The sequence below is a fragment of the Mizuhopecten yessoensis genome, unplaced genomic scaffold (assembly GCF_002113885.1).
Source record: "Mizuhopecten yessoensis strain PY_sf001 unplaced genomic scaffold, ASM211388v2 scaffold11103, whole genome shotgun sequence".
Taxonomy (NCBI): Eukaryota; Metazoa; Mollusca; class Bivalvia; order Pectinida; family Pectinidae; genus Mizuhopecten; species Mizuhopecten yessoensis.
Window position 1 is genome coordinate 162,026 of NW_018408881.1, and position 26,123 is coordinate 188,148.

The window sequence follows — 26,123 nt, forward strand, 5'->3', positions numbered from 1 at the left end:
CGGAACATTTCGGACCTTTACTTCTGACGTGGAACTGTTTCACCTGTCATATGAGGACAGGAGTTCTGTGGGAACGTACATCTTCTGTTTTCAGGATTATCATCGTGATGACGGATACAGATGAGTTAGACATCAACAAGTTTTTTAGTTCCCTTCAGGTAAAATAGTGCAACACATAAATACATGAGTATGTATCTGAATTCAACTCGATCTATGACAAACACAGGGACCCAAGGAATATAAATATGAAACTATGTTTTTGACACAGGCATTTGTATCTGTCAATAAAAATAGTCATGGAAAAAAATGAGTACCGGTAGGTTGTGATTTTTTTTGTCAGGACTACTTTCATTGACAGAAGCAAATGCCAGTGGTTTTTGACCAATATATGTGAGCAGACAGTATTTAATTATTAGAGTTTTATATAGCTAAATGGGTTTAGATTCACAGGTTATTAAATGGTTTCAGATACCCAGTGGTCCTGAAACTGCATATCATGGAAGTTGTAAAGGTCAGATATGTACGTAGTCACTGTAGAGCCTGACAGTTTACGTATTCTGAGTTATATTCTCTGTGGTGTAGACGTTGTACCTTTAAGTTCCCATCAGCATCTATATGCATGGCTACCGCAGTTATGGCCCCATAGCTACCTTATATCCCTCTATATAAGCACGGAATTAGATTATTTAAGTCCGTGATATAAGTTAGCAACATGTTCGCCCCATACATACCAACTTTTTGAAATTTTCATGAGAGATTCTGCATACTCAAAATTAAAACACAAATAAGATATGTTGTATAATTTATGTTATATAAAAGTCCCTGAAAGCTCGGACCTTCACCCTTTCACCACTGTAGACCATAATGGACTCTTCCAAATTAATGCATGTTAGAGTTCACTCAAGTTACATAGGGATGAAAGGGTTAACGTTCACTACACTGTCAAGTACAGTATATGCATGCTGGGACCCTGGTGATGATGCACCACAGAAAACATCAATTATGTTGTTAATTGGAAACAGGTCAGCATAGGGCTGCCAGATATGTACCAATCAATAACAACTACTGGACTCGTGAGCCTGGGAGTGTAGTTAGTATGATCAAATCTGTATACATGTCTACAGAAGTTAAACCTCCAGCAGAGAAAAGCTAGATTAAAAAATATGTTTGAAATTCTTAACAACATAAGCTTAAAAAGGTATATATTTTCATGAAGTTGAGGGTTTAAGGACCCTCCATTTATCCCTAAAAATTCCTTGACCTTTTTTATTCTGATCAGAAGTTGTTGCCCGGACAATGAATTTGAGCTTTGACCTCTATATGACCTTGACTATAGCTTGTGCATACAGATCCAGTAGTGGTACACAAAACATTGCCTTGCCATTCTACATATATATCTCTTAACTTTCACTGAGTTATATTCAGTCAGAAGTTATGGCCCAGGTGATGAATTTGACCTTTTACTTCTATGTGACCTTGACCTTATGCATATAGAAGCAACAATGGTATACAACAATTAAGCTGTATTTAGTCAGAAGTTATGGCCCAGACAATGAACTTGATCTTTTACTTCAAAATGATCTTGACCTTATGCATACAGAAACAATAATGGTAAAAAAACCCATTGCCTAACGTTCCTACATCTATCCCTTAAATTCCATCAAATTATCTTCTGGGTGTCTGAAGTTATTGCCCAAGCAATGAATTCAAACTTCGACCTCAGTGTGACCTTGACTTTAGCTTGAGGATACAGATCCAGTAGTGGTACTCAAAACTCAACCTTGCTATTCTACATAATTATATCCCTTAAATTTCATCAAGTTATCTTCTGGGAATCTGAAGTTATTGCCCAAGCAATGAATTCAAACTTTGACCTCAGTGTGACCTTGATCTTTGGTTACATGCTAAACAGTGGTATTCGATACATCATACAGATATCCTTGATTTTTCATTGAGCTATCTTCAGTGACTGTACGTCAGAAGTTATGGTCAAGACAATGAATTTAATCTTTAAGTTGACCTCCGATCCATGTGACCTTGACCTTGGGAATACTGATTAAATAGTGGCACCTGACTCATCGCCTTGCTATCCTACATGTGTTCCTTGAATTTTTAAGGTTATTGCCTGGACAAGAATGTCAGTCGGACAGACAAAGCACAGACTATACTACTCCCTAATAAAAATAAATTGGGGGGGGTGGGGAGAGTATAAACCTAATTTATTCTAATTATACAATCAAATTCCTTGTGTCTGCGATCCATCATGGATCTCATTCAACCTTATAATTATATTGCATATTCAACATTTTATAATCAAATCTGAATGTTTTGAATTTTTCCCAATGTTCGAAACATCAAAGTTTGTCTATATGTGTATGTTTCAGACATCCTACCTGGACGTGTATGAGGCGGCCCAGGAGAGATGTTTTACTGTGTGTATCCCCCAGCAATCCTCCCTCGGCAACATAGACATCTCCAAAAGATTTGTCGGTAAGTGTAGTTCAGGACTAAATATTCTTTGTCACCAAAATTTTGATTTTTCGTCCATACTGAACGTCAGATCTCATCTTTATAAAACTCATATTTACATTTGGTAGTAGTACATCAAAATTAATATTTCATGTCTATAGGTATAAAATCTGATTTTGAAAAAAAGTTCAATAAAATATTTTTTCTTAATTTTTGATGAAAGAAAATCTAGAAAAAAAAAATACAAAACTTCAGGAACAATAAGCTGAAATGCACCCAATTATACATCAATATAACAATTAATATGTATATGGACGTGTAGTGTACACAAATTTGTGTGCTGATCTGTTGTTATCAGTTCAGGGTCAAATAACAGCTGATTGTCATATTGGTCCAATGTATCGGGATAGTTTTGTGGTGAGTCATCACTCATTCAATAAATGTATGAGGTCAGGGGTCAATTTCACTTCTGTCATAATGTAGACTGCCACTGAAAATATTTGAGATCCATGTAACATATTTTGTGGCTGGCTAATAGTACTTAAACTTTTTTTTGACAGTTTTATCAAGTGATTTTGTATGATATTTCTGTAATATTAGGATCTGAGTGAGTTGATGTAGTTTTGCCAGGGAAGGAATGGGTATCAATTTTTGTATTGCAATATCTTGCAATATTAAAGGAATATTTGTACATGTGTATAACAATATGTCACAATATATTGCATTCCTAAATTTAATGAATTCAAAAGCATTTTAATTTGAAGACATAAAGTGAACTTCAGTTCAAAATTTTTAATTATAAATTAAAAATATTTTCATAAAAAAAATTGAAGCTATCAAACCAGACAATTTTGATTTTGGTAATGTTAATTTAATCTTAACATTATTGCTTTAATAATTATTTCATAGAACAAGTACTTTAAATTATCCCCCAAAAATGAGTTGAAAAAAGTATCGCCAGATATATATATATTGTCATTTCGAAATGCTATTGTGATATACATATATATATATGAATTGCCACACAAATACTGCTGTAACGTCGGTGCATTGGTGTTGCAATATTATTGCCCATCTCTATATATATATATTTTATATGCATTTGATTTGTCTTCTTTTTTCTTCAGAAACTCACATTTTGAGGCCATCTCCATATTTCCAAAGGTACAATATCATATACTTATCTATATTTTTATGCTCATTTACAACTTTACGCTCATTTTTTGATATATATATTTTTTTTTTGTGTAGTGACAGTAGCATATATATGCAGTTGTGCCCCCTGAAATGATTTAGTGTTTCAGACTTTTTTAAGAGAGTTATGCCCCTTTATGTACAAAATTTCACAAAATACCTTTGCTCATTTTTCAATAGATTTCTTTTTGTGTAGTGGTAGAACCATGCAGAGGTGCCAACCCCTCCTCTTTTGACTTAATCCTTACGACTTTAACATAAAAATACGTCTTATAATTTTGCTTATTCAATGTATCATTTTGTCTTATTTCTGCTGATTCTGGAAATTTCTTTCCATTTCCAATATCCGTTTCGTATTTTTATGATAATAATATGCTTATCACAGTCTTCTCAGTGCTTTGAATAAGCCTAGAAAAAATGAAGCAAATGTGTAACTTTCTCTTTCTAATTAAGCTATAAAATGGTGGACAATTCTCTCGAAGAGAGAGATTAATAGTTCAGGAAGCCCACCCCAAAAAAACAAAAAAACCAATGGGATCAAAAATTTAAACCAGAATACAGAGAAAGGCATTTCCATTGTCATTATACAATTTACGTGGGGGGGGGGGGGTGTCAAACATGTTCAATCGTATTCTAGTATAGGTCTGTATTTTGTTATCATGACAAAGATTTCAAATACATACATGTAATTGTATTTTATCAGATTATAAATACATAAATGTAATTGTATATTATCAAAACAATTATCAAAATATCAAGTCAATTATCAGTCACTTGTTTGGAATGATACAATTCAGTATTCAGGATGTACCGTATTTATCTGCTAATAAGCCCATGTTTGGTAATAAGCCCACCAATATATATTACAGTTAGGAAGAAATTAAGAAACTCTGCATAAAAATGACTTTATAGACTTCAGGAATTGATCTTGTTTTTTAGCTAAGGCGTTAGCCGCAAGCTGTTGGTATTACTTCAGTTAATGAGCTCAAGATATTCAAAAATGTTGTTTTCACGGTACCCACTGGTACTAAATTGAATCATATACCGGACCTACTGTCTTTATTATGCGTAACTTTGGACTCAAATGCACTTGAATGGCTTGTAAATATCATTCCTTTCCTTGTTGTAAGTTATCATCAATGAATATTTAAATAACCGCATCATTGAACAATCTTTCGCAGTGAATTTCTTACTCTGAAGTCGAGTGAAAGAATTGTTCATCTGGAAGAAAATGGAAAGGAACTTAGAACGGGTGAAGGTGAGCTGTCTTGTTACCAATACATTGTCTTACCGATAAATTGTCTTACCGAGTCATGATCTTACCAATTAATAGTTTTACACAAGAACATAATGAGTTTTGGCAATAATATAAGACTCTTTCATGCCCAGGGGTGTAGGATAGGGAAATTCCACCCAAGGGGTTTTCAAATTTGGTAAAACCCGAGGGTGGAATTTCCCTATCCTACACCTTTAGGCATGAAAGAGTATTTTTCTCTCATTCCAACCACCAGAACAAGCCCAGAAACCATGAAAATGCGTTAGGACTGGCCACCATTTTGAAAATATAAATTTTTCCACTGAGCTTTTTAGACAAAAACGAATCAGCCAGCCAGATTACCGGTAAGCATATCCCATATTTGCAAACGATGTCTGCGCAGAAAAAATAATCACATCTTTCTAGCGTGTACAGTAAATATATCCTAAAAGGTTTTAATTTCATCACGTCGCCTATTCCGCATTGCAGCATCAGAGAGTTCCAAATTTGTGACGTCACGTCATTGTTGAGCCAGGTTGTGACGTCATGTCACATGAAATGGGGTGTCAGATAGAAATTTCCTACACCCCTTTTTTTACCCTGGACAGCTCTATCTTACACCCCTTTCTTACCCTGGACAGCTCTATCTTACACCCCTTACTTACCCTGGACAGCTCTATCTTACACCCCTTACTTACCCTGGACAACTCTATCTTACAACCCTTACTTACCCTGGACAGCTCTATCTTACACACAGGGAAATTTGAGAAATTGTCCTATCAATACAGTACACCTCTGAAAAACCATATCTTTATGTCCCCACAACACAATGGTAGGGGGGTTAATGGCCGGGGTGTTAGCCTTTTCTGTTTGTCCGTAACATCTCTGTTCGTATGACTTCATCCATTAGTAAGGCTTTTCATTTAACTTAAACAATATGACTTTATTACTGCAAGTCCAACATTTACTTCATGAAAGTCATGAAAAGGACTACATGTACAACAGTATATCAAATGTAGGTCACTGTGACCTAATATTTTTCACTTCGCAAACTATTGTTGCACTAAATTATCTGGTATAAAACTGTTAAGTACAAATTGGAAACAGAATATCAAAGTTCAATATAGTAGACACCACTGTAATCCTTCTTTTGGGTTTGGAGGAAATAATAGACCCAGTGAAATGTCACTTTGGTTATTATCATGTTTTCTTGATGCACCGTTTTTTTCCTGTTATATAATTTATGTAATTCATTCCTTTTATTATCACTTGTTTTGGTGTCGATTTTTCTTAATATCACGTTACTTTGGCAACTGTCACAAAAAAATCAATGGTAAATGAAGGTTAGAAGCTTCATATTTCAATGAAATAGACAAATAAAAGACGATTACTTCACTGTTACTAAAGAAAAATCTGTGTCAGTTACAAATAATTTTACTAAACGATCTTCTTTGTAAAATCATACCACTTGGACATTTAATTATGGGGCCATCGGGTTTCGACATCTGAAATAGTCAGAAAAACAGGTTTTCTTTTTATGTCATGCTCAGATTAATATCATGGTTTCTTCTGACAAATGAGAAGTGATATTAAGCGAAATTTACTGGTCCCCTAAAATTTTACGTCCTTTTCTTTCTACCCTAATAATTTCATCTTTAAACTGGCCTCCATTGATTTAGGACTGTATGCCTATTTTACTGTATAATTGCTCAAAATGGCCTTAACGTGTCAATTGGCTATTAAACAATAATTCATATTTATAAACAAACAAGTGAGTATTCTGGTATTGAAAATGTGCTACTCACTGTTTCCAGGATTTTCCTGTCCATGTATAGTGAAGATACTGAGTGAAGAACTAGGCTATAACAAGGTAAGATGGCATTCTTTGCTTGACGTCATTATATACATAATCAGACACCAGAATATTCTGACAACCTGTCCTATCCAACATAATGCTGTGATAGCTTTTCCACAGAATAAGACACATGTGTATTCCAACACCCTGTCCAATCTGACAGATATGTTATGTTGGATAAGACAGGTTAATCTGACCTATATTTTGTGTCACAAAGGGCATCAGATAAGGCAGGTTAACCTGCAAATATGTTGTTACTCGAAGGGTGTCAGATTAGGCAGGTTTATAAAACCAATATGTTGTGTCACACAGGATGTCTGATTAGACAGGTTAACCTGCCAATATGTTGTTAGTCCCCCATCGGTTTCCAGGGGGGACTATAGGTTTTGCACTCCGTCCGTCCATCCTTCCTTCCATCCATCTGTCTGTCCTTCCATCTTAGAAGTTTGTCCGGAACATATGTTCTATACTATTTCACCTGGAGTAACCGGCTGTGGTGTTCAAGGACATCTTGAATTGGGATGGCAGAGTGCAGAGTGCAAATAAAAGGTCACTATGACCTCACTGTGACATCTGCTTTTACCTTTGACCTTAACTTTTGAAAAAGTTTGTCTGGGGCATATGTTTTGTACTATTTCACCTGGAGTAACCAGATTGATGTACAAGGACATCTGTGGATGGGGGAGTGCAGAGTGCAAGAACTAGGTCACTGTGACATATGACATGACCTTTGACCTTTACTTTTGAAAATATTTGTCCGGGGCATATCTTCTATACTATTTCACCTGGAGTAACAAGATTGATGTACAAGGACATCTTGGGATGGCGGATTGCAAGAATTAGGTCACTGTGACCACAATGTGACCTATGTTTCCTGACATAAGTGTACTGTTTGTAAAATATAGAAATCATTACCGTTGGACGACTATGGATTGCCTTGCAATACTTTGCCTTGTTTTTCATAGGATGTCAGATTAGACAAGTTAAACTGACCAATATGTTGTTTTTCACAGGGTGTCATATGAGACAGGTTCATCTGACCAATATGTTGTGTATCACAGGGTGTTGTATTTGACAGGTTTTACCTTGTATTAATTTTCAGCAATAATTACAGGAGGAGTGATAGGTTTCACTGTCAAGAATCTTAGAGACACGTCCTATAAGATGATTGTAAATTTAGCAAGGATTTGGCTATCTCTGATTCTGCCAGTAATGCCTTGCATTGAATCTGTAACGAAGATATGATCATTATGTTTCGTTTAACCTTCACAGAGACATTACAGGCTAAATAGTTCACACCAAGAACATTTTGAGTTAGGTGTGATGTGACTAAAATTTCTTGATTTGTTTAAATGTATCTTGAACTTTATTCATTTCTTAATCAGGACTACAAGCCGTTCAAAATCCTGGTGATAGAAAAACCACTGGACACCTTTACTCAGGTGACATCTTCACAGGTGGGTCACTTTAGAAAGTAGTCATTTTAGACAGGTGGTCACTTTAAACAGATAGTCACTAAAGACGGGTTGCCATTTTAGACAGGTGTTTGCTATGTAAGGTTTTACTGTAGTCGATGTTATAAACAAAAAAAAAGTGTTATATATTGTATGGTGCAGTGAGACCTTTATTATCTGTTTTTCTATTAACTTAGAAAAAGTTTGCAATGTAAAATTTTACAGTTTAAAAAATGGAGGAAAAATAATTCGATTTTTTTTATTATTATTATTTTCTTGATACAGCATGGGAAATGATGAGCAATATGTTTTACTTGTTCAGTACCAGGTATATATATGCCCGGTATATAAAGTCGTTCTGTATATTGGGAAGGTTCGCCCTTCACATTTAATTAGTTTACAAATGTTCATAATTAAATTCGCTCTCATTATTGAGGGCAAAACGAGAAAATTTAACTGCAGCGAAAATTTTCCTGTTTGCAGTATGCAAATATTAGTGCTTTGTTACCCTTTTTTCTATTATTCAATATACCATATGCATAATGTAGACTTTAATTGCAGGCAAGGGATCGAAAAATAAGTGAAAGAATTTTAGACAAGGACAATGCTTTGTCAGTTTCGGAGTAAGTATAGGACCTGTAGCACTTCATTCAATCTCTCATCCTTTATCATCCGATTCTGTATTTCACATCTGATCCCTGCAGCATGTCATTGTACAGTAATTTTCAATAATTTAAGGATCCCCGTACTACTGGAAAAACTTTTAAGTAAGTGTTTTAAACAGTTATTTTTTTTGCATGACTATACACCATTTCTGGGGAAAAAACTATGCCTTGTGGGAACTTTTATGAGAAATAATAAAGATGAAATAAACACATTAAATCAACAGCAGTGTTCTGAGTGGAAAAAATTCAGCAGGCCAAGCCACTCTGAGATTCGAACATTGGACTTGTTATATGAATTTGCTTTTACCAATTGAGCCACCCGGTGCGACAGTTTAACCTAACAGAAGTTAACGGGAGGTTACTGTATATACAAAATAACACTGTACAGTGGGACAGGGATCCTTAGAGCTTTCCTGCCACTTCCAGTGGTTATAGTTTAATTAAATGCCATTAGCTCTGTCAATATTTTGACCTGGAATATTCTTTCTTCTATAAAGAAGATGAAGCAACACAAAAGGAGTTCTTATGGCTTAGAGTTACTTCCCTTGTGAAGTTTTTCATAACTTGGATATGCCTTCTGTTGCTTTGCAGTTATATTTTCTTTATGATAACATTGATAAAGCATAGGCTTTGTAATATGAAGGCCATGACTTTGACCCATGTTGTTTTTGTGTTTTCTAATTCTTATTTCTGTATATTCAAACATTCAAATTTTTAACAACTATAATTTTGTAATATTGATTGCAATGTGATTTTTTATAGAAAAAATCTTTTGAGATTGGCTTGAAGATTTTTTATTTACAATTATATAAAATATTCCCTAAACCATCAAATTGTACTTATAATCATTGTACTTTATATAGACCTTGTTTGCCCAGATCTAGATGACTAGGGGAAAAAACTGCATGAATTCATACATTAAATTTTTTAGTTTACCTTATTTATAATGCAGCTATTTAATAATTTAAAAATCTTAATCATATGTTTTGTTTTGTGCAGGTGCCGTGAGATTTTATCTGAGGAATATGGGCAGGTGGGTTGCAATTAAAATCATAATTTTGTTATTTAAATAATTTCAAAATGGTCAAACTTAACAATTCTGAACTTGAATATTTATCATATAAAATTTAATAAGTGCCCTCCATTCCTAAATTCCACCTTGACACGTTCACTTATGTGAGCTATACTACCCATAATGTAATGAATTTCTGTGTGTGTTTTACAGACGATGAAGAATTTGGATGACAGTGTACGGTTATTTGAGGCTAACTATATGGTTCTGACCGAGTACATGGATGATGCGTGTCAGCGACTCCAGGACATCAGTACAGCAGCCGTAGAGGTACGATGACCATGCACATTGCAGTGATTCTTATCTAGTCATTCATCAGCAATTCAACAGTGGAGTCAATATGCTTTTTTGTCTTACCCTGGAAAGGTGTATCCACACTTTTCCCTGTGTGAGATTAATAAAGTCTATTACCTGTAACTGAGCGAGAAAGGGTTATCTCAGTCAAGGGTTAAGATTCTGTAACAAAATCCCAAACGAGGCGTAAGCCGAGGTTGGGATGTTACAGAATCTTGGCCCTCGACTGAGATTAAACCCGATCTTTCTCAGTTACAGGTAATTGCTTTTTTTCCTCGGGGAAAGATTCTTAAGTTGCCAAACACTCGGCAAAGCCTCGTGTTTGGCAACTTAAGAATCCTCCCCCTCGGGTTGAGATTCCCCTATCTCATCCCCAAGGGGGTGAAAGATTCTAATATTCCTGCATTTGATTCTCATTGAAATGATTAACCATTAATCTTGAAATAGGTTTAACAGAAATCAGTTATAAGTAACCAATGTTTTGGTTACGATGTGTACTAGTACGATATGTATACTGTCACCTTCATCAGACAAATGACCAGTGAAGCGTATTCACACAAAGGTGTAAAATGTGTATGAGTTGTCCACAAAATTAATGTCGATTTTGGCTACGCTGTAAGCGTATGTACAATCATTGTTGTATATGTATATTGATTTTGTGGACAACTCGTACGCATTTTACACCTTTGTGTGCATACACTTCACTGGTCATTTGTCTGATAAAGGCGACAGTGTACATATCGTACTAGTCATCGAAACGTCACATAGAAAACATTATTCGTTGTGTTAAGATGAACTTTTCATAATCCATACTTACCAACCTTACAAAAATGTTTAGAAATGTAACTTAATTTGCTGTAGGAAAATTGTAAAACTTGAGAAAAAGGAAAAGTTTGTCAATAACATTGTGTGTCTTATTGTTCCAGAAATGTCTGAAGTGTGGGCAGAGACAGCGGAAGGGCAGAACTCATCTGACTCGGGAGGAGCTAGACACACTCATGGAAAGGTAGCTAGGAGCATGTCCTCAATACTCCAGGGGCTACGTTCACTTTCGCTTTCTGTACCCCTGTATTAGTGGAATATGTTATAGCAAAATTGAAGGCATGCGACTAACTATTTGATTGGTCTCAGGTTAAAAAACCTGACCAATCGCTAGGCTGATTGTTGTCCTTTGAAGATTATAGAGGAGTGACACCCGACTTCAAAGCCTGTCAATTTTACCGTTACGCAACCGAGAGATCCTTTTGATGTACATCAAAGGATCAAACAGGTCTTCTGGTCGAATACACAAGGTAGTGCACACTGAGCCTTCGATTGTGTCGTGACATATTCCAGAGGTGCAGAGAGCAAAAGTGAGCGTCACCCCTGGAGTATCGAGGATGGTAGGAGTATGGACTCCCTCATAGAAATGTAGACTCTCGTGCATACACCTATGAAATATACATTTTCCTGCAGCCATGTTGATTCCTGGATGTTGGAAATTTGTAAAAAAATAATATTTGAACTTGATTTTCCATTATACTTTTTATCCCCCGCTCAGCAAAGTTGGCGGGGGATATACAAATGGGTTCTGTCCATCCGTGCTTCTCTCCGTCTGGTAGTGTTTATGGGGCTATAACTCAAAATCCATCAAGATAACTTCAGCTAATGAAACTTTGAAACAATGCTTTTGAACATTAAGCATGGTTAACTACAGTCAGTCACTTTCCTGGGTGGAGTGGTAATATTACGATTTATATATTCCCCCTTCCCACCCTTTTTTCTTTCTCTCTCTCTCTCCCCCTCTTTCTCTCTCTCTCTACTCATTCTTTTTTGGCTGTGCCTCCCTAGGCACTTGTCTTCATATGACCTTAGCTGTTGCAAGGTCATTGAACCACAAGCAAACAAACACACAAGCAAACAAACACACAAGCAAACAAACAATACCTTCAACAATTTCAAAGATGTTTGAGATACTGTAGACCTGTTGACATGTAATTGATTAACTTTGTAAAACTTTCCTTTTCCTAATTAAAATGAGTTGTGTTTCCCGCCTAATTGTAGCTACGTTGTCGGGAGTGTGTACACCAAGGTATTTCGTGCCATTTGTGAAAAGTTACGAGCAGACGACAAGTGCCTTTTACAGAAATGTAAACACCTAGAGGGCGTGACCCCTGACAAGTTGAAGGTCATTCAAGACTTCAGCTGTCCTCTCCCTGGGGCAGTAAGTATATGCTACAAATATCTTACATTTTGTGTACACATGATTTTCATAAACTTTCATAAATGTTCTCAAGAACATGAAATTTTATTTACAAAACATGAATGCAAAATGTTATTTATAAATGATTGAGAAAAAAATAATTGTGGTGTTTGATTTAGTAATTGAGGTTTCACACAAGTTTCTGCAAATATATACTATGACAAATTTGTAATTTTCAGTATCAGAGAGTCAGCTGCTCATCTATAAATAGGGTTTGCCATCTATAAATAGAGGTTCGCCATCTATAAATAGAGGTTCGTCATCTATAAATAGAGGTTTGCCATCTATAAATAGAGGTTCGCCATCTATAAATAGAGGTTCGCCATCTATAAATAGAGGTTTGCCATCTATAAATAGAGGTTCTCCATCTATAGATAGAGGTTTGCCATCTATAAATAGAGGTTCGCCATCTATAAATAGAGGTTTGCCATCTATAAATACAGGTTCTCCATCTATAGATAGAGGTTTGCCATCTATAAATAGAGGTTCGCCATCTATAAATAGAGGTTTGCCATCTATAAATAGAGGTTCTCCATCTATAAATAGAGGTTCTCCATCTATAAATAGAGGTTCGCCATCTATAAATAGAGGTTCGCCATCTATAAATACAGGTTCTCCATCTATAGATAGAGGTTTGCCATCTATAAATAGAGGTTCGCCATCTATAAATAGAGGTTTGCCATCTATAAATAGAGGTTCTCCATCTATAAATAGAGGTTCTCCATCTATAAATAGAGGTTCGCCATCTATAAATAGAAGTTCGCCATCTATAAATAGAGGTTCGCCATCTATAAATAGAGGTTTCTCAACAAGTGTTGATTGGTTATCATGGTTACACGGTTTACTGAGTGTCCTCCGACTTACTCAAGTTAGGTAAACATTATGATATACCATCACAAGTTTGGGGAGTTTTTTCTCGCATAACATTCTGTATAACATCTAGAAAACCATATTTTCTCTTAAACATTTAACAATACAAATATTTCTGTTTCCGACCGGGAAAAAATTGTCATGAACACTACGATGGAAGATGCCATCACACAGCATTGTTTCCTGACACCATATTAAAAGACTGACCAATGAAATTACATCTAGGGTTTTAGCACATACCTGTTGAATCTTGTAATACGAGCAATTTTCAGACCATGAAATACAATGTTATGTTTTGCACATGTGCAATACGGAATGTTGTATTTACCTCTTAGCCGGAACTACTATTTATGGGAATCCCCTTGTCATAGCGAACTGAAAAGTTCCCGGTATTTGCAAAAAATATCAAAGTTTATAAAATCTTTGTATCGATCTCTACCAAATACGGAAGGTATGTGATAAAAGCAAGACCACACACTTGTGTTTTTATAATGAATCAGAAAGCACTCCTTATTGCGCAAACATATATATTCACTTGTGTGCTCCGCGCACTCGTGAATATATTCGTCCGCACAATGAACTTGTGCTTTCTGATTCGTGTGTGTGGTCTTGCATATGTACGCACTAGTGGGTAATCCAAAATGTTGACCAGCCCTAAGTTTATCCAATGATTTGGGAGTGAGGAAACCTTTAGGTGTTGCTGTCATTTCTGAGGCCATGATATTGAGTGTCTCTCACCAACTTGTACTTCAAGATATTAACTGACAGCATTGCTTTTGATTGTCACAATTGCAAGGTTGTATGGCATATTGTGTTCATATAAACAGCAAACTAAATTTCAATAGGTTGTGTGAGAAATCGTCTGTCGCATTTGTAACAGAATGTGATCTGGCATAAATATTTTCCAATCTTCATTATTGATATAAAACTTTAAGTCGTAATCTTGATAGTTACAGGGTAAAATTGAGCATTTTAACAATACACCTGTAGTTACTGTATACTGGGAAATGTTCGCCGCAGTTTAATTTTTCGCCTTTTTTGGCCCTTCACACTGACGGCTAATTCATCATAACAACGAATGTAAGTAAACAGCATACCCTAAATAGTAATTACATCTTAAGGGTGAAATTAACACAGGGTGAACATGGATTTTACCGGTGTAAGGCGAATATTTGATTGGGCGAAAATTACCCGGTATGCAGTATATCTTTGTAATTTAATGGTTTAGCAAAGAGATTTACATTGTAATAACATTCAGTTGATCTTTATACATAGCAGTGGTAAGTTATTGGATATTTTGATGTGTTGATAATTTCTGTTCCAGGTTGTCGAGCTGGCTAATGTTGATGGATTGAAGACACCCCTAGAGAAGTTACATTGCCTTAAAACAACCATAGTAGGTTCCCTAGTATTGTCTCATTATAACTTCTGAAATATCGGTAAATCTGTACATTTCTTATAAAAGAAGGATGTGTCCCTCCACCCCTCCCTCCACCCTCTCTTTATATTCCTGATGGCAGAGAAGTGGGATAATTTGATTTTAATTGGATGATTCAAATTCAAAATGGCCACCATAGCCTCTGATTGGCTGAGACTTTTTTGTCGTTTTCACAAGTTCAACCAGGCCAAACATTTTCGTTTTGATATAATATCCAAACTACCCACCCTGTCGGTAGGAAGCGGCTATTATTTTACCAGGGTGACATATACTCTCCCTTTCAGGAAAGAACTCATCCTGACTTTTCCAGGGGTCATAGCGATTCCTCTGCAAGTGTCACTGATTATTTTTGTCATATCTCCTGGTCCCTACATGGGCACTTATGTAACAGAGGTCATTATTTTTTCAATGCCTTGGCCAGGAGTCCAACTCAGGACCTCTGGCTTAATAGTTTTACGTTCAACCCAATGAACTTAAGAGAAATTCTCCCTTAAGCCTAGTCCGTAGGAAGAGGCTAGTATTTTGTAAGGGTGACATATACAATATACAGAAAATAATTTAACAAAATAGGAGTAACACAGAGCAAGCACTTATTTATGCAATGTAATATGAGACCTGTTATTTAGATAGTTTGTATATTTTGTAAAATTTATATTTATTTTTTATTTTTCAGGATTGTATTACGGAGACCATTATGTCACATGTGATAGATACCCACAATACCAGTATATCTCTGAAAAGTTCTCAAGGTAAGTAACACAACTGGGAGCAAGTCTACTTTCACTTTTTGGTTGTCTAGACATTGAAGCACATACACTCTAGAAAAAAAGGCTTGTGAAAAATCTAAAAGAATTTTATTAAAAAGGTAAACAGTAAACCTCCAGTTTCTTCGAAACAGCAGGAAGTTCAAAACATTTTTTTTACAATGAAAACAATAATTTTTAGGTTCCCTGAGCTTTAGCTCAAGTGACCTATTGCTATCCGTCTTCGTCCGTCATCGTGCGTCGTACGTCGTGTGTCGTCCGATAACATTTTACATTTTCAACTTAAGCTGAAATACTGTTAAAGGGATTTCATATATATTTCCTGGGAATGTTACTGACATCTTCCTGACCAAGTGTTGTTATTTTTCGGGTTGCTCAGAAATTCAATATGGCCGCCAATGCAACAATTTAAGAAAAAAACTATTTCAAACGTAAAGTCGAGTTATAATGGGCCGATTTAACTGAAACCTTGTAGGAATGGACGACTCATGGTCCTGACAAAGTGTTGTTATTTGTTTGGTCGTTCAGAAATCCAATATGGCCACATACGCCACCATTTTTTTATATTTTTTATTTCAAACTTAAAGTAAAGTTATAATGGGCAGATTTAACTGAAACCTTGTAGGAATGAACGACTCATGGTCCTGACAAAGTGTTGTTATTTTTCGCATCCATCAGAAATCAAATATGGCCGCCAATGTTTACTAGGTCAAGGTCACTGTTACTATTTATAGAAAATTGTCAAACAGTGAGATACATTTTTCTGTGGTAAAGGACATTCATGTGTTACACATTTCTCTAGTGTTACTCCAACTTGGTAGTGATAATTGACTGATGGACCTCGCACTGGTGAAATACATTTTTTTGTATGACAAATAATGTACTATTCTCCTTTGACATAATTATTTCAACAACAACAACTACAACAAACAACAAACAACAACAACAACAACACAATACTGGAGGACTCAGGTGACCGTTAAGGACCATGGGCCTCTTGTTCTATCTAGTGATAGTTTAAACCCTGCTTACCCACATTTCGAATTGTTTGAATACAAAATTTGAGTACTAAAATTACATAATCTTTTATCAATTTTGGCTATCGGCAATGCATTAATAGCCTCGCAGGACTCGCTCAACCGGATCTGTTTTCACATCAACAAATTTTTTTAAATACCTGATTAACGAATAGTACTCTGGCTGTGCAACACTTGTAGTCATCTATGACGGACAATTTGTTTATGAATATGCCACATGTTGAGTTTCTTTCTTGTAAACATGTGTACGTGCCAGTTAAACAACTTTAGGCCCCGATCATGTATAAACATCCTATCAGTAAGGGGTCAGTAGCTGTCAACCCTCCCTCATTAGGAGGGAGACTCCCTCATTTTGACCAAAATTTACCAATCTCCCTCGAAACTCCCTCATCTAAGTCCAAACTCACACAAACTCAAAATCTACATCCTGTGGTCAAGTGATCTCCTAGTTACTGCAGGGTGTGTGTAATGATCATAACAGGTGTGTCTGAATCAAATGAATGCTTTTTGGAGTTATTTTAATACATGAAAAGGGAAAGATGAATTGAGAAAAACAGTTTCAAACGCATTTCACCCACTTTCTCCCTCATTGGAAATGATGAATGAGGGAGATCTCCCTCATTAGAAGTTTCAGAGGTTGACACCAGACTATATGGGGATGCAGATCTTTCCCGTCACATCGCTGACAGACACACTGGTATATATTGTCATTATGTGATGGTTATTTGTTAACCAAAGTTTTAAAGATTACAATAATTTCCCAACACCCAGCTGTTTCCATACCTCACTCTCGTGGGATCGGAGCGTATCTTACATGCACATAACATGTTCCACTGCGCATCCTCATTACACAGGCAAGCTTGACCACTACATCTTGACCACACATACGTCACTAGCCTCGCTCTCATTCTACAGCCGAGGCTGAAGACGTCTGCATCACTCGCTATCCATCCATCCACCCCTCCACCTCCATTAAACACATATATACACCTTGCAATGAATGACCAATATCATCTTCTAATTCGCCCTCGTGTTACATTACATACTTACCTGGGTGCGACCAATGTACTTTACCCACCTCGGGCAGGCTTTCTTATATAATTCCTATATAAGTGCCCCCAAATAATTAAATATTCCTACATATTCATTGTCTGAGCCCATTAGCTCATCTCTCATCTATAAATAGGCTGGATAAACCGGGTCATGACTGTCTGGTTGGCAGCAGTCGCTCCAATCATCTCTCCTCCCGGCAACTTCAGGTTCCTCTGGTCTCAGGCTCCGCCATGGTCATGAAACTTCAAGTAGGTAACAGCCCTACTTTCTCCAGTAGGGAACAGCCCGACTTTCCTCAGTAGGTAAAAGCCCTACTGCCACAGTCATGACCATCTCCAGCCTAGTCTTACATGTATATTTCTGGGGGCTACTCGTGCATTTGTCGCCCCCATTTGCCAAAAGATATTAGATGAAGTAGCATATTATCATTACATAATAAAGTTGTCAAACCTCATACCATTGTTGTTGTTTTCTTTAAAATTACTGTGATTACGTTTTGTTTTGTAAAATCGAACAAGCAGGTGAAGCTGGTTGAAACAGTTGAACCAGATGGGCGAAAGGGGCCCAGCACAAAGAGCGAATGACAGGTTCCTTAATGATTTTGAATTTTGTCAATTCCAGATATTCCACGTCTCACATCTGATGACCTTATTCCAATTCTTGTAAGTGTTTACATCTTTACTGTATACTACTTCTAATGTGCTTAAAGACGTAGTGGAACCACATTTAGACCGGTTACTTCTAATGTGATTAAAACGTAGTGGAACTTCATGTAGGCCTTGTAATCAATGTCCCAAAATAATTATTTGTACTGTTTAATACACGATCTTCTATATTAAAGGTGACTGTGATAGCCCAGTCCAGATGTACTCACCTGGCCAGTAACATGTACTATATAGAGAACTTTCATTGGTCGACGGAGATCAACGACAGAGATAACCTCAGGTAAATGCCTTCATGTCTTGTCGCGTTCAACTACATATTGTTTCAAAATTCACAAGAGTGAACGGGTCAAGTGCTGAAAATGGAACAGTTACTAGATGCAGTTATGGTAATATTTTCCAAGACTACCTGGATATATATTTAGTTTAAATAAATGTGATTCAATCTTTTACGCTATAGTAAAATTAAACAGTTCGTCCCACCTTTTTTAGTTTTCCATATTTTTTTAAGTGTAAATGGATTATGGAATCTGGAATCTTTCCCGGAAAAAAAGAGCAGGAAATCTAATAATAATTAGCCCACATCATGACATGGTGTGCTGATCAAATTGTCCTTCGTCTGTAGTCTGTTGTCCATCTGTCCTTTTCTTGTTGTAACTGTTTCTAAAAAAATATTACCTAACAGATTTTTCTCAAATTTCATGTGGAATTACCCTTTGATCAATTGTTAGGCATGTTTTATTTTGAGACTGATTGGAAAACAAGATGGCCACAAGGCAGCCATCTTTGATTTTGAAGGTTCAGTTGTTTTTTATCCACTGCTTTTGAAGAAAATAACCCACAATAAATCCAACGGAAGAAAAATTACCAGAAAAGCTTAAACTTACTTTGCACTAATGAAGATCTTAGGATGGTGGACATCCTCGATATACAGGGGTTACGGTCACTTTTGCTCTCTGCACCCCTGGAATATGTCATAGCGATATTGAAGGTACAAAGATAGCTGCTTGATTGGTCTCAGATGAAAATAAACTTGATCAATCTCTAGGCTGATACCTGTCCTTTGAAGATTACCAAGGAGCGACACCCGACTTAAAAAGCCAGTCAATTTTTACTGTTACTCGACCGCGAGATTCTTTTGATGTATATGAAAGGATCAAACAAGTCTTCTTGTCTCTTCAACAAGGTGGCACACACTGAGCCTTTACTATTGCTATGACACATACCAGGGTTGCAGATAGTGATAGTGAGTGTAACCCCTGGAGTATCGAGGATGGATGGTGGATAGACTGTATACAAATTAACATCTCTTTGGGATTTCTTGTATTTTATGTAGTAATAATAAAAATTATTCGAGGTTCATATATACCGCTTTATCACAACCTAGTTTGTAGGTCGTCTCAAAGCGGTTCACAAATTATATAGGGCCTTTGCAACCAGCCAATATCTTTCTCAACTCCCTGGGGAGCATACATCCGGTGCTGCCATTTAAGAGCTCACAGCTAGCATTCAACAATTCTAGCACTGCCCAACCACATACTCATTTTCGGCTGAGTAGACTGGAACAAGCAGGGCAAAGTATCTTGTTCAAACACACAACACAGTGCCGTGATTCAAACCCCCAACCCTTCGGTCACGAGCCTGGCGTCCTACCAGTAGACTACCTTGCCTCCACAAAAATGTATAGTTGAAATGATTTGAAATGATTTGTTTACAGCTACTGCATGGTAACATTCAAGGCAGCAGTACAGTACATGATGAACACAGACTTTTCTCACTTTCAAGATCACAAGTCAAAGGTCAAACGAGAGGTCAGTATATGGGCTTTTATCTTCAGGTCAATATGATGTGTTTTGCCTTGTTAACTCATTCACCCCTGAAATTTCATAATGAACTATTCCAACCTTTGAATTGGAAGAGTTCAAATGTGTCTTCAGGGGTGAAGGAGTTAATTAGTTTTTCATTTGTTCTTTGCTCAAAACTGTTGATTGTTTTAATTCTTATAACGGTTGAGAAATTAAGTAGAAATACTTTTTGTATGCCTACAAAATAAAAGATGATTGTTGATTCTAAATCCTTTTATTAAACTACTGGCAAGGATTGCAGCTGCCACCCGATATTCAAGGACTATATATGATTTTAGCCTTTTCGACCCACATTTCAATCAAAATAAAATGTTCAAGTTTCTATAAATTAAGCAAATTTCAACTTATTACCATGACAACCATAATTCAAAACACAATTTAAGCTTTTCATGATTATATTGGGGAAGTTTTCAAAATTATAGAAACAGTGATTTGAAATTTTCTATTAAAGCATAATTATGTATTTTGATAGATTTGGATCTGAAAAATTCCAGAACCATGCATAGTGTTTTATTTGGAATAACATTCATCAGTTTGGTATGAATAATAAATGCTTAGTTTGTTTTGAACACAAACAGAATTTGAAAACTTATTTTGGGAGCTTTCAAAAACGTCTGCTTCCTTTGACAAAGCAAAGAGTGTAAAGGTCTGGTGGTGTCTTAACTCTAAACCACTAAAAACAGCTCACTAAGCCAGTGTGCAGAATCAGTAAAAAATCGTAGAGACATTTCGCCAGATAGCACTCTTGAATACTGCAGGCAGGCAGGTGGACGGGCAACATGTTTACTCATTCCGCCCCTTAGTTTTTGTGTCGCTTGCGAAAAGCTGGTGACACATAGGTATTGCTGTGTCGGCGTCGTCCGCGTCGTCCGCGTCGTCCGCACAGAGGTTTCGTGCGATAACTTGAGTTTCCTTGGGCCGATCAAACTCAAACTTCATGCAGTGCTTCCTTACCAAAAATGCCTGCGTGGGATTGCTTTTCCGGTCCGAAGGTCAAAGGTCAAGGTTACTGTTACTATAAATAGAAAATCTGTTTTCGTGTGATAACTGGAGTTTCCTTTGGCCCATCAAACTCAAACTTCATGCAGTGCTAAACATACTTGCATTTTCAAGACTTTTTTTTATGAAATGGAAAGTGTATTTATTTCTTCGTAATCTCCCTGCTTCCTGCGCAGTGGAGTTCTTGTTAATTCCTGTTTGTGTTAAAAACAAACTGAGAATTTTTTTGTGGATTGTTGTTTTGGGGGAAAAGGGGAAAAAAATCCTGCAAATTTAATGAGCTTTGGCTGTAATATAGATCAGCATTGATGAGCTGATGAGAGCCACCAAAGACGCGACGTTGCACGGGGATGACTCTGGCAGTGTGAATGGGAGGAGTCACAATGGAGCCAAGCCACTAAAGAGGTTGGACCAACAGCTACAGAAAATATCGAAACTTGTTCAGGACACGCCCGACGTGTGGAATAAACCAAAATCTTCAACAATAGAACAGAAAAGTGTATTTGGCGGTAAGAGGTTCCGTGATATTACCGTAAAAGTGTGGAAATGCTGAAATTTCTGACGGCGAGTAAATTTACACGAAAATGTCCACACACGATATATGTAGATAATAGAAAATAAAAGAACAACTACACAATACCGACCGCTAGGCCTTTCTGCCTTCTCGGGCTTCTTCAGGTGGACTGATGTTAATTAGTCGCACCGTCAGTTGCACGACGTCATTAATAGTTCCGTAATGAACAATTTCAGTGACGTCATCAATAAACCGTCATAGTGATGTTACAAACAATACCAGGACAGAGAAAACGTGTACATTCAACACCACGCAAAAAATGTTTTCCATTTAAGCCAGGTTTGAGGAAGAAGAAGCCCAAGAAGGCAGAATTGCCTAGCAGTCAGTCTTGTGTACTTGTTTATTTTATATTTTCCTTCAGAAGAACTTGTTTCTTTATGGACAATATATGAATTGTATAGGGAGATTTCTGAACCATTGGCAATGAAAAAATCGTGACAATATCTTCAATTAGTTGAAAGGTGGTCACTATATGGAAGAAAATTGAAAAAAAAAGTGCATATTTGTGTGTGGATATATTATTGCTTAATTTACTAGACATGAAAAATGCAAGTTCTACCACACCACGAAAATTCCTCTTTGTAGTATGTTTGATAAGACTTGCATAGTCGAGTTCTTCATTGTGGAGTGCTGTTATGCATTTAGAAATTGCCTGAATCTTGTGGAGTGATATTTTAAAGTTACATTACAATGAATGGGATAGAAAATGTCTTTGACTTTACTTGATGGTCATATACTTAGGATGGCATAGACTAATTTAATTTCTCTTTTATTTTTTTAAAGACCGATACCTGTTACAACAACCAATCACAGGTCCAGAAGTCAGTCATCCTCAAACCCAGGATAAAAAACCTCCTCCGCAGTTTGGGTAATAGAGCTTTTCTGTCACAGTAATGAATAAACATGTCAATATACAGTAATCAATACAATGACTCTGGTTTCATTTGTCACCTCGTTTACTGCCTACATATTCTAATTTTTCTTTTTTCTTCTTATTTTCTTTAGAAATCCTTTGTAATTTTTCTTCATTTGGTCGCTAAACCTCTTTATAATGCCAAAATTCCTCTGAACAAATGATGGAAAGACATGTCACCAGACAATGAAACCTTGTTTTAATGCCCCTCGTTTCATTTGTCACCTTGTTTACTGCCTACATATTCTAATTTTTCTTTTCTCTTCTTATTTTCTTTAGAAATCCTTTGTAATTTTTCTTCATTTGGTCGCTAAACCTCTTTATAATGCCAAAATTCCTCTGAACAAATGATGGAAAGACATGTCACCAGACAATGAAACCTTGTTTTAATGCCCCTCGTTTCATTTAATTGTCACCTCGTTTACTGCCTACATATTCTAATTTTTCTTTTTCTCTTCCTATTTTCTTTAGAAATCCTTTGTAATTTTTCTTCATTTGGTCGCTTAACCTCTTTATAATGCCAAAATTCCTCTGAACAAATGATGGAAAGACATGTCACCAGACAATGAAACCTTGCTTTAATGTCCCTCGTTTCATTTGTCACCTCGTTTACTGCCTACATATTCTAATTTTTCTTTTTCTCTTCTTATTTTCTTCAGAAGTCCTTCATAATTTTTCTTCATTTGATCACTTTAACCTCTTTATAATGCCAAAATTCCTTGGAACAAAATGTAATGATGACAGTATAAAGAGGTTTCGCAATACATTTAAACATTTTTCGGTGTGATTTTACACTTTGTGCGAAATCACACTTCAACAGATATTAATGAAGCATCCCTGGCGAGTAGTTTGTTGAACTGAAGCTGTGTATTTTATCTACAATAACCTTTTAACATGTCTTCGGTCCATTAAAATATAATTTGGAATTTAAGTATGACATATGTTTGTTAAGTACGCAGGGGAGTCTGCAGACATTCACTTTTGTCAGCCTCGCAAAGAAACATTTGCTCAACTCCTCCCAAATAAAAATACATTGTACGTGAATATATGTGAAAACATGTGAATATATCAATATTAATTTGAATTATCATTTACTTAATGCTTTGTATAGCAATGAAAAATGTTTTAGCCAGTAAAAGAATTCTATTATTTTCTTATTTCAGGGGATTTCTAGGATCTTTTGAAGATGACATTTTCGAACAATCATTTGGAAAACAAACGTGATGCTGGCATAAAATATCAGTGAAATAATTTTATGTTGTTAAACCAGTAAAACATGACAACAATGAAAAATTTCAAAACCTCACTGTGACATGGAAAACTCATTGTATTTCTCTGTGCACAGAAATGTCTGCACTTACAAAGTTCCACTGTAATGACAGACACAGAAACAAGATACCAGTGGGTTAATTAATCAGCAATATTGTCGAAAACAAGAGTTCCGAATGATGTACAAGTCAAAGTCACTGTCAAAAACAAGTTATCCAACCTGAGTTGGTATTCATGAACCATTCTTATAGTCAAACTCCAGTTTTATGCTTAAGTCAAATTTCTTATTCTGCCGATAAATCAATTTAAAAAATGGCATTCTGTCCATGCTTTTGAATATCTTTTAAAAACTTTTTAAAACCTAATACAATTTTATACCATGTCACATAAACTAAGTGAGTTACAAGAAAGTTTGGGCAAAGGAAGATTCCTTGCTTGTGCACGATAACGATTTCATGAATATATTGGCTTAGATTTCGGTCAGATAAGGAACACTGCCAGAAAAAATGACGGGTCGAAACCACCAGTCAGATCTTCAGTAATTAATCGTAAATAAATAAATGTCTACGCATACCTACATTTACTGTGTACATGTAACCTGTTCAGCAATAGTTTTTGAGTAAACGACATTTTGTACTACGTCTGTATGTTTATGTATTTGTTAAGGTAATGTCGAGACTTCATTTTAGTCATGGTTGAGAATACCTTTGATCATGCAGGCATATTTTGGAGAGGCTGGTTGGGGTACTAACTTTTAGGCTATCTTTTTAATTGCTTTCAAATTCAATGCTACATCAGGGTTCTTTGGTCAAGATAACCTAGCTGTGACCCATTCTGTACTTGTCTGTGATATGGGTTGTTTCCCATGTGTGATACTGCTAGCTGTGAATAGACCATATCTTGGACTTACCCATATCTGCCTGGCATGTGTCATATCTGCCTGGCATGTGTCATATCTGCCAGGCACGTGCCATATCTGCCTGGCATGTGTCATATCTGCCAGGCACGTGCAATATCTGCCTGGCATGTGCCATCTGCCTTGCATGTGTCATATCTGCCTGGCATGTATCATATCTGCCTGGCATGTGCCATATCTGCTGCCTGGCATGTGCCATGTCTGCCTGGCATGTGTCATATCTGCCTGGCATGTGTCATATCTGCCAGGCATGTGCAATATCTGCATGGCATGTGTCATATCTGTCTTGAATGTGTCATATCTGCCTGGCATGTGCAATATCTGCCTGGCATGTGTCATATCTGCCAGGCACGTGCCATATCTGCCTGGCATGTGTCATATCTGCCAGGCACGTGCCATATCTGCCTGGCATGTGTCATATCTGCCTTGCACATGCAATATCCGCCCAGCATGCACCTTATGCGTTCAACTTCCGGTTCAGCACTTTTCATAAAATCACTCATTAAACTTATTCCGTCTTTGTGTATTGCAGAGTTATCTTCTCTTGTGAGCAGCTATTGATTGTTAAGTCATTGGTTTGTGTGAGAAAGTTGCGTCATTTTCTCAAAAATTGATGACGATACACTCACAAACAAATGACGTAACGATCAATACCTGCTCACAAGTGCAGATAACTCTGCAATACGCGAAGACGGAATAGTGTACACACTGTATATCCATCTGTATTTGCTATTCTGTTCTTATGTTTTATTGAAGGTAGAATGTGATTTTAGCTACCATGAAATGTATTTTCTGTGTGTTGTATGTATTATTGCTAATACTTTTGATGTTATAGAGCAGTATATGATAAAAAGGTTATCATATGACCTTTTCCATAATCCTACTTCGCATCAGCCCGAGACTCCCTTATCAGGCCTCAGGCCTCCAGCCCCTGGGGATGAAATGAGAGTCTCAGGCTGATACAGAATAGGATTGGGAAATGGTCATAATGATAACGTCTAAATATTACCACCATTTATCCTACATTGTTTACATGTGTTTACCATTACTGATCTAACTCACTCACCCCTGAAATTTCATAATGAACGATTCCAGCTATTGAATTGGAAGAGTTTAAATGAGTCTTCAGGGGTGAATGAATTAATACCATATTGATTTATTGTCCATCAGTGTCATTTGTCAACCAAACAATCCAAAGCCACATGACCTAAACAACCTCAAGTCACATGACCTAAACAACCTCCAGTCACATGACCTGATGAT

At 36.5% G+C, this 26,123-nt stretch overlaps 1 protein-coding gene across 1 annotated transcript; it reads left to right on the forward strand.

Annotated features, from left to right (window-relative positions):
- Positions 1–34: 34 nt before the first annotated feature.
- On the forward strand, positions 35–24,916 carry LOC110465887 (ankyrin repeat domain-containing protein 27-like). Its single transcript, XM_021522023.1, has 19 exons — positions 35–158; positions 2,385–2,490; positions 3,597–3,633; positions 4,845–4,921; positions 6,733–6,788; positions 8,159–8,230; positions 8,789–8,850; positions 9,892–9,925; positions 10,118–10,234; positions 11,185–11,264; positions 12,302–12,461; positions 14,695–14,766; positions 15,482–15,557; positions 18,284–18,324; positions 18,504–18,607; positions 20,042–20,135; positions 21,487–21,697; positions 22,546–22,630; positions 23,839–24,916. Exons 1-19 carry the CDS (start codon positions 51–53, stop codon positions 23,897–23,899), a joined length of 1,653 nt encoding a protein of 550 aa, XP_021377698.1. The 5' UTR covers positions 35–50; the 3' UTR covers positions 23,900–24,916.
- Positions 24,917–26,123: the final 1,207 nt, after the last annotated feature.

Coding starts and splice junctions, on each gene's coding strand:
- LOC110465887 (XM_021522023.1), top strand. CDS start 51: ATGAGGACAGGAGTTCTGTGGGAACGTACATCTTCTGTTTTCAGGATT. Junction 3,634..4,844: donor CCATCTCCATATTTCCAAAG/GTACAATATCAT, acceptor AATCTTTCGCAG/TGAATTTCTTACTCTGAAGT. Junction 20,136..21,486: donor AGTCAAAGGTCAAACGAGAG/GTCAGTATATGG, acceptor GCTGTAATATAG/ATCAGCATTGATGAGCTGAT.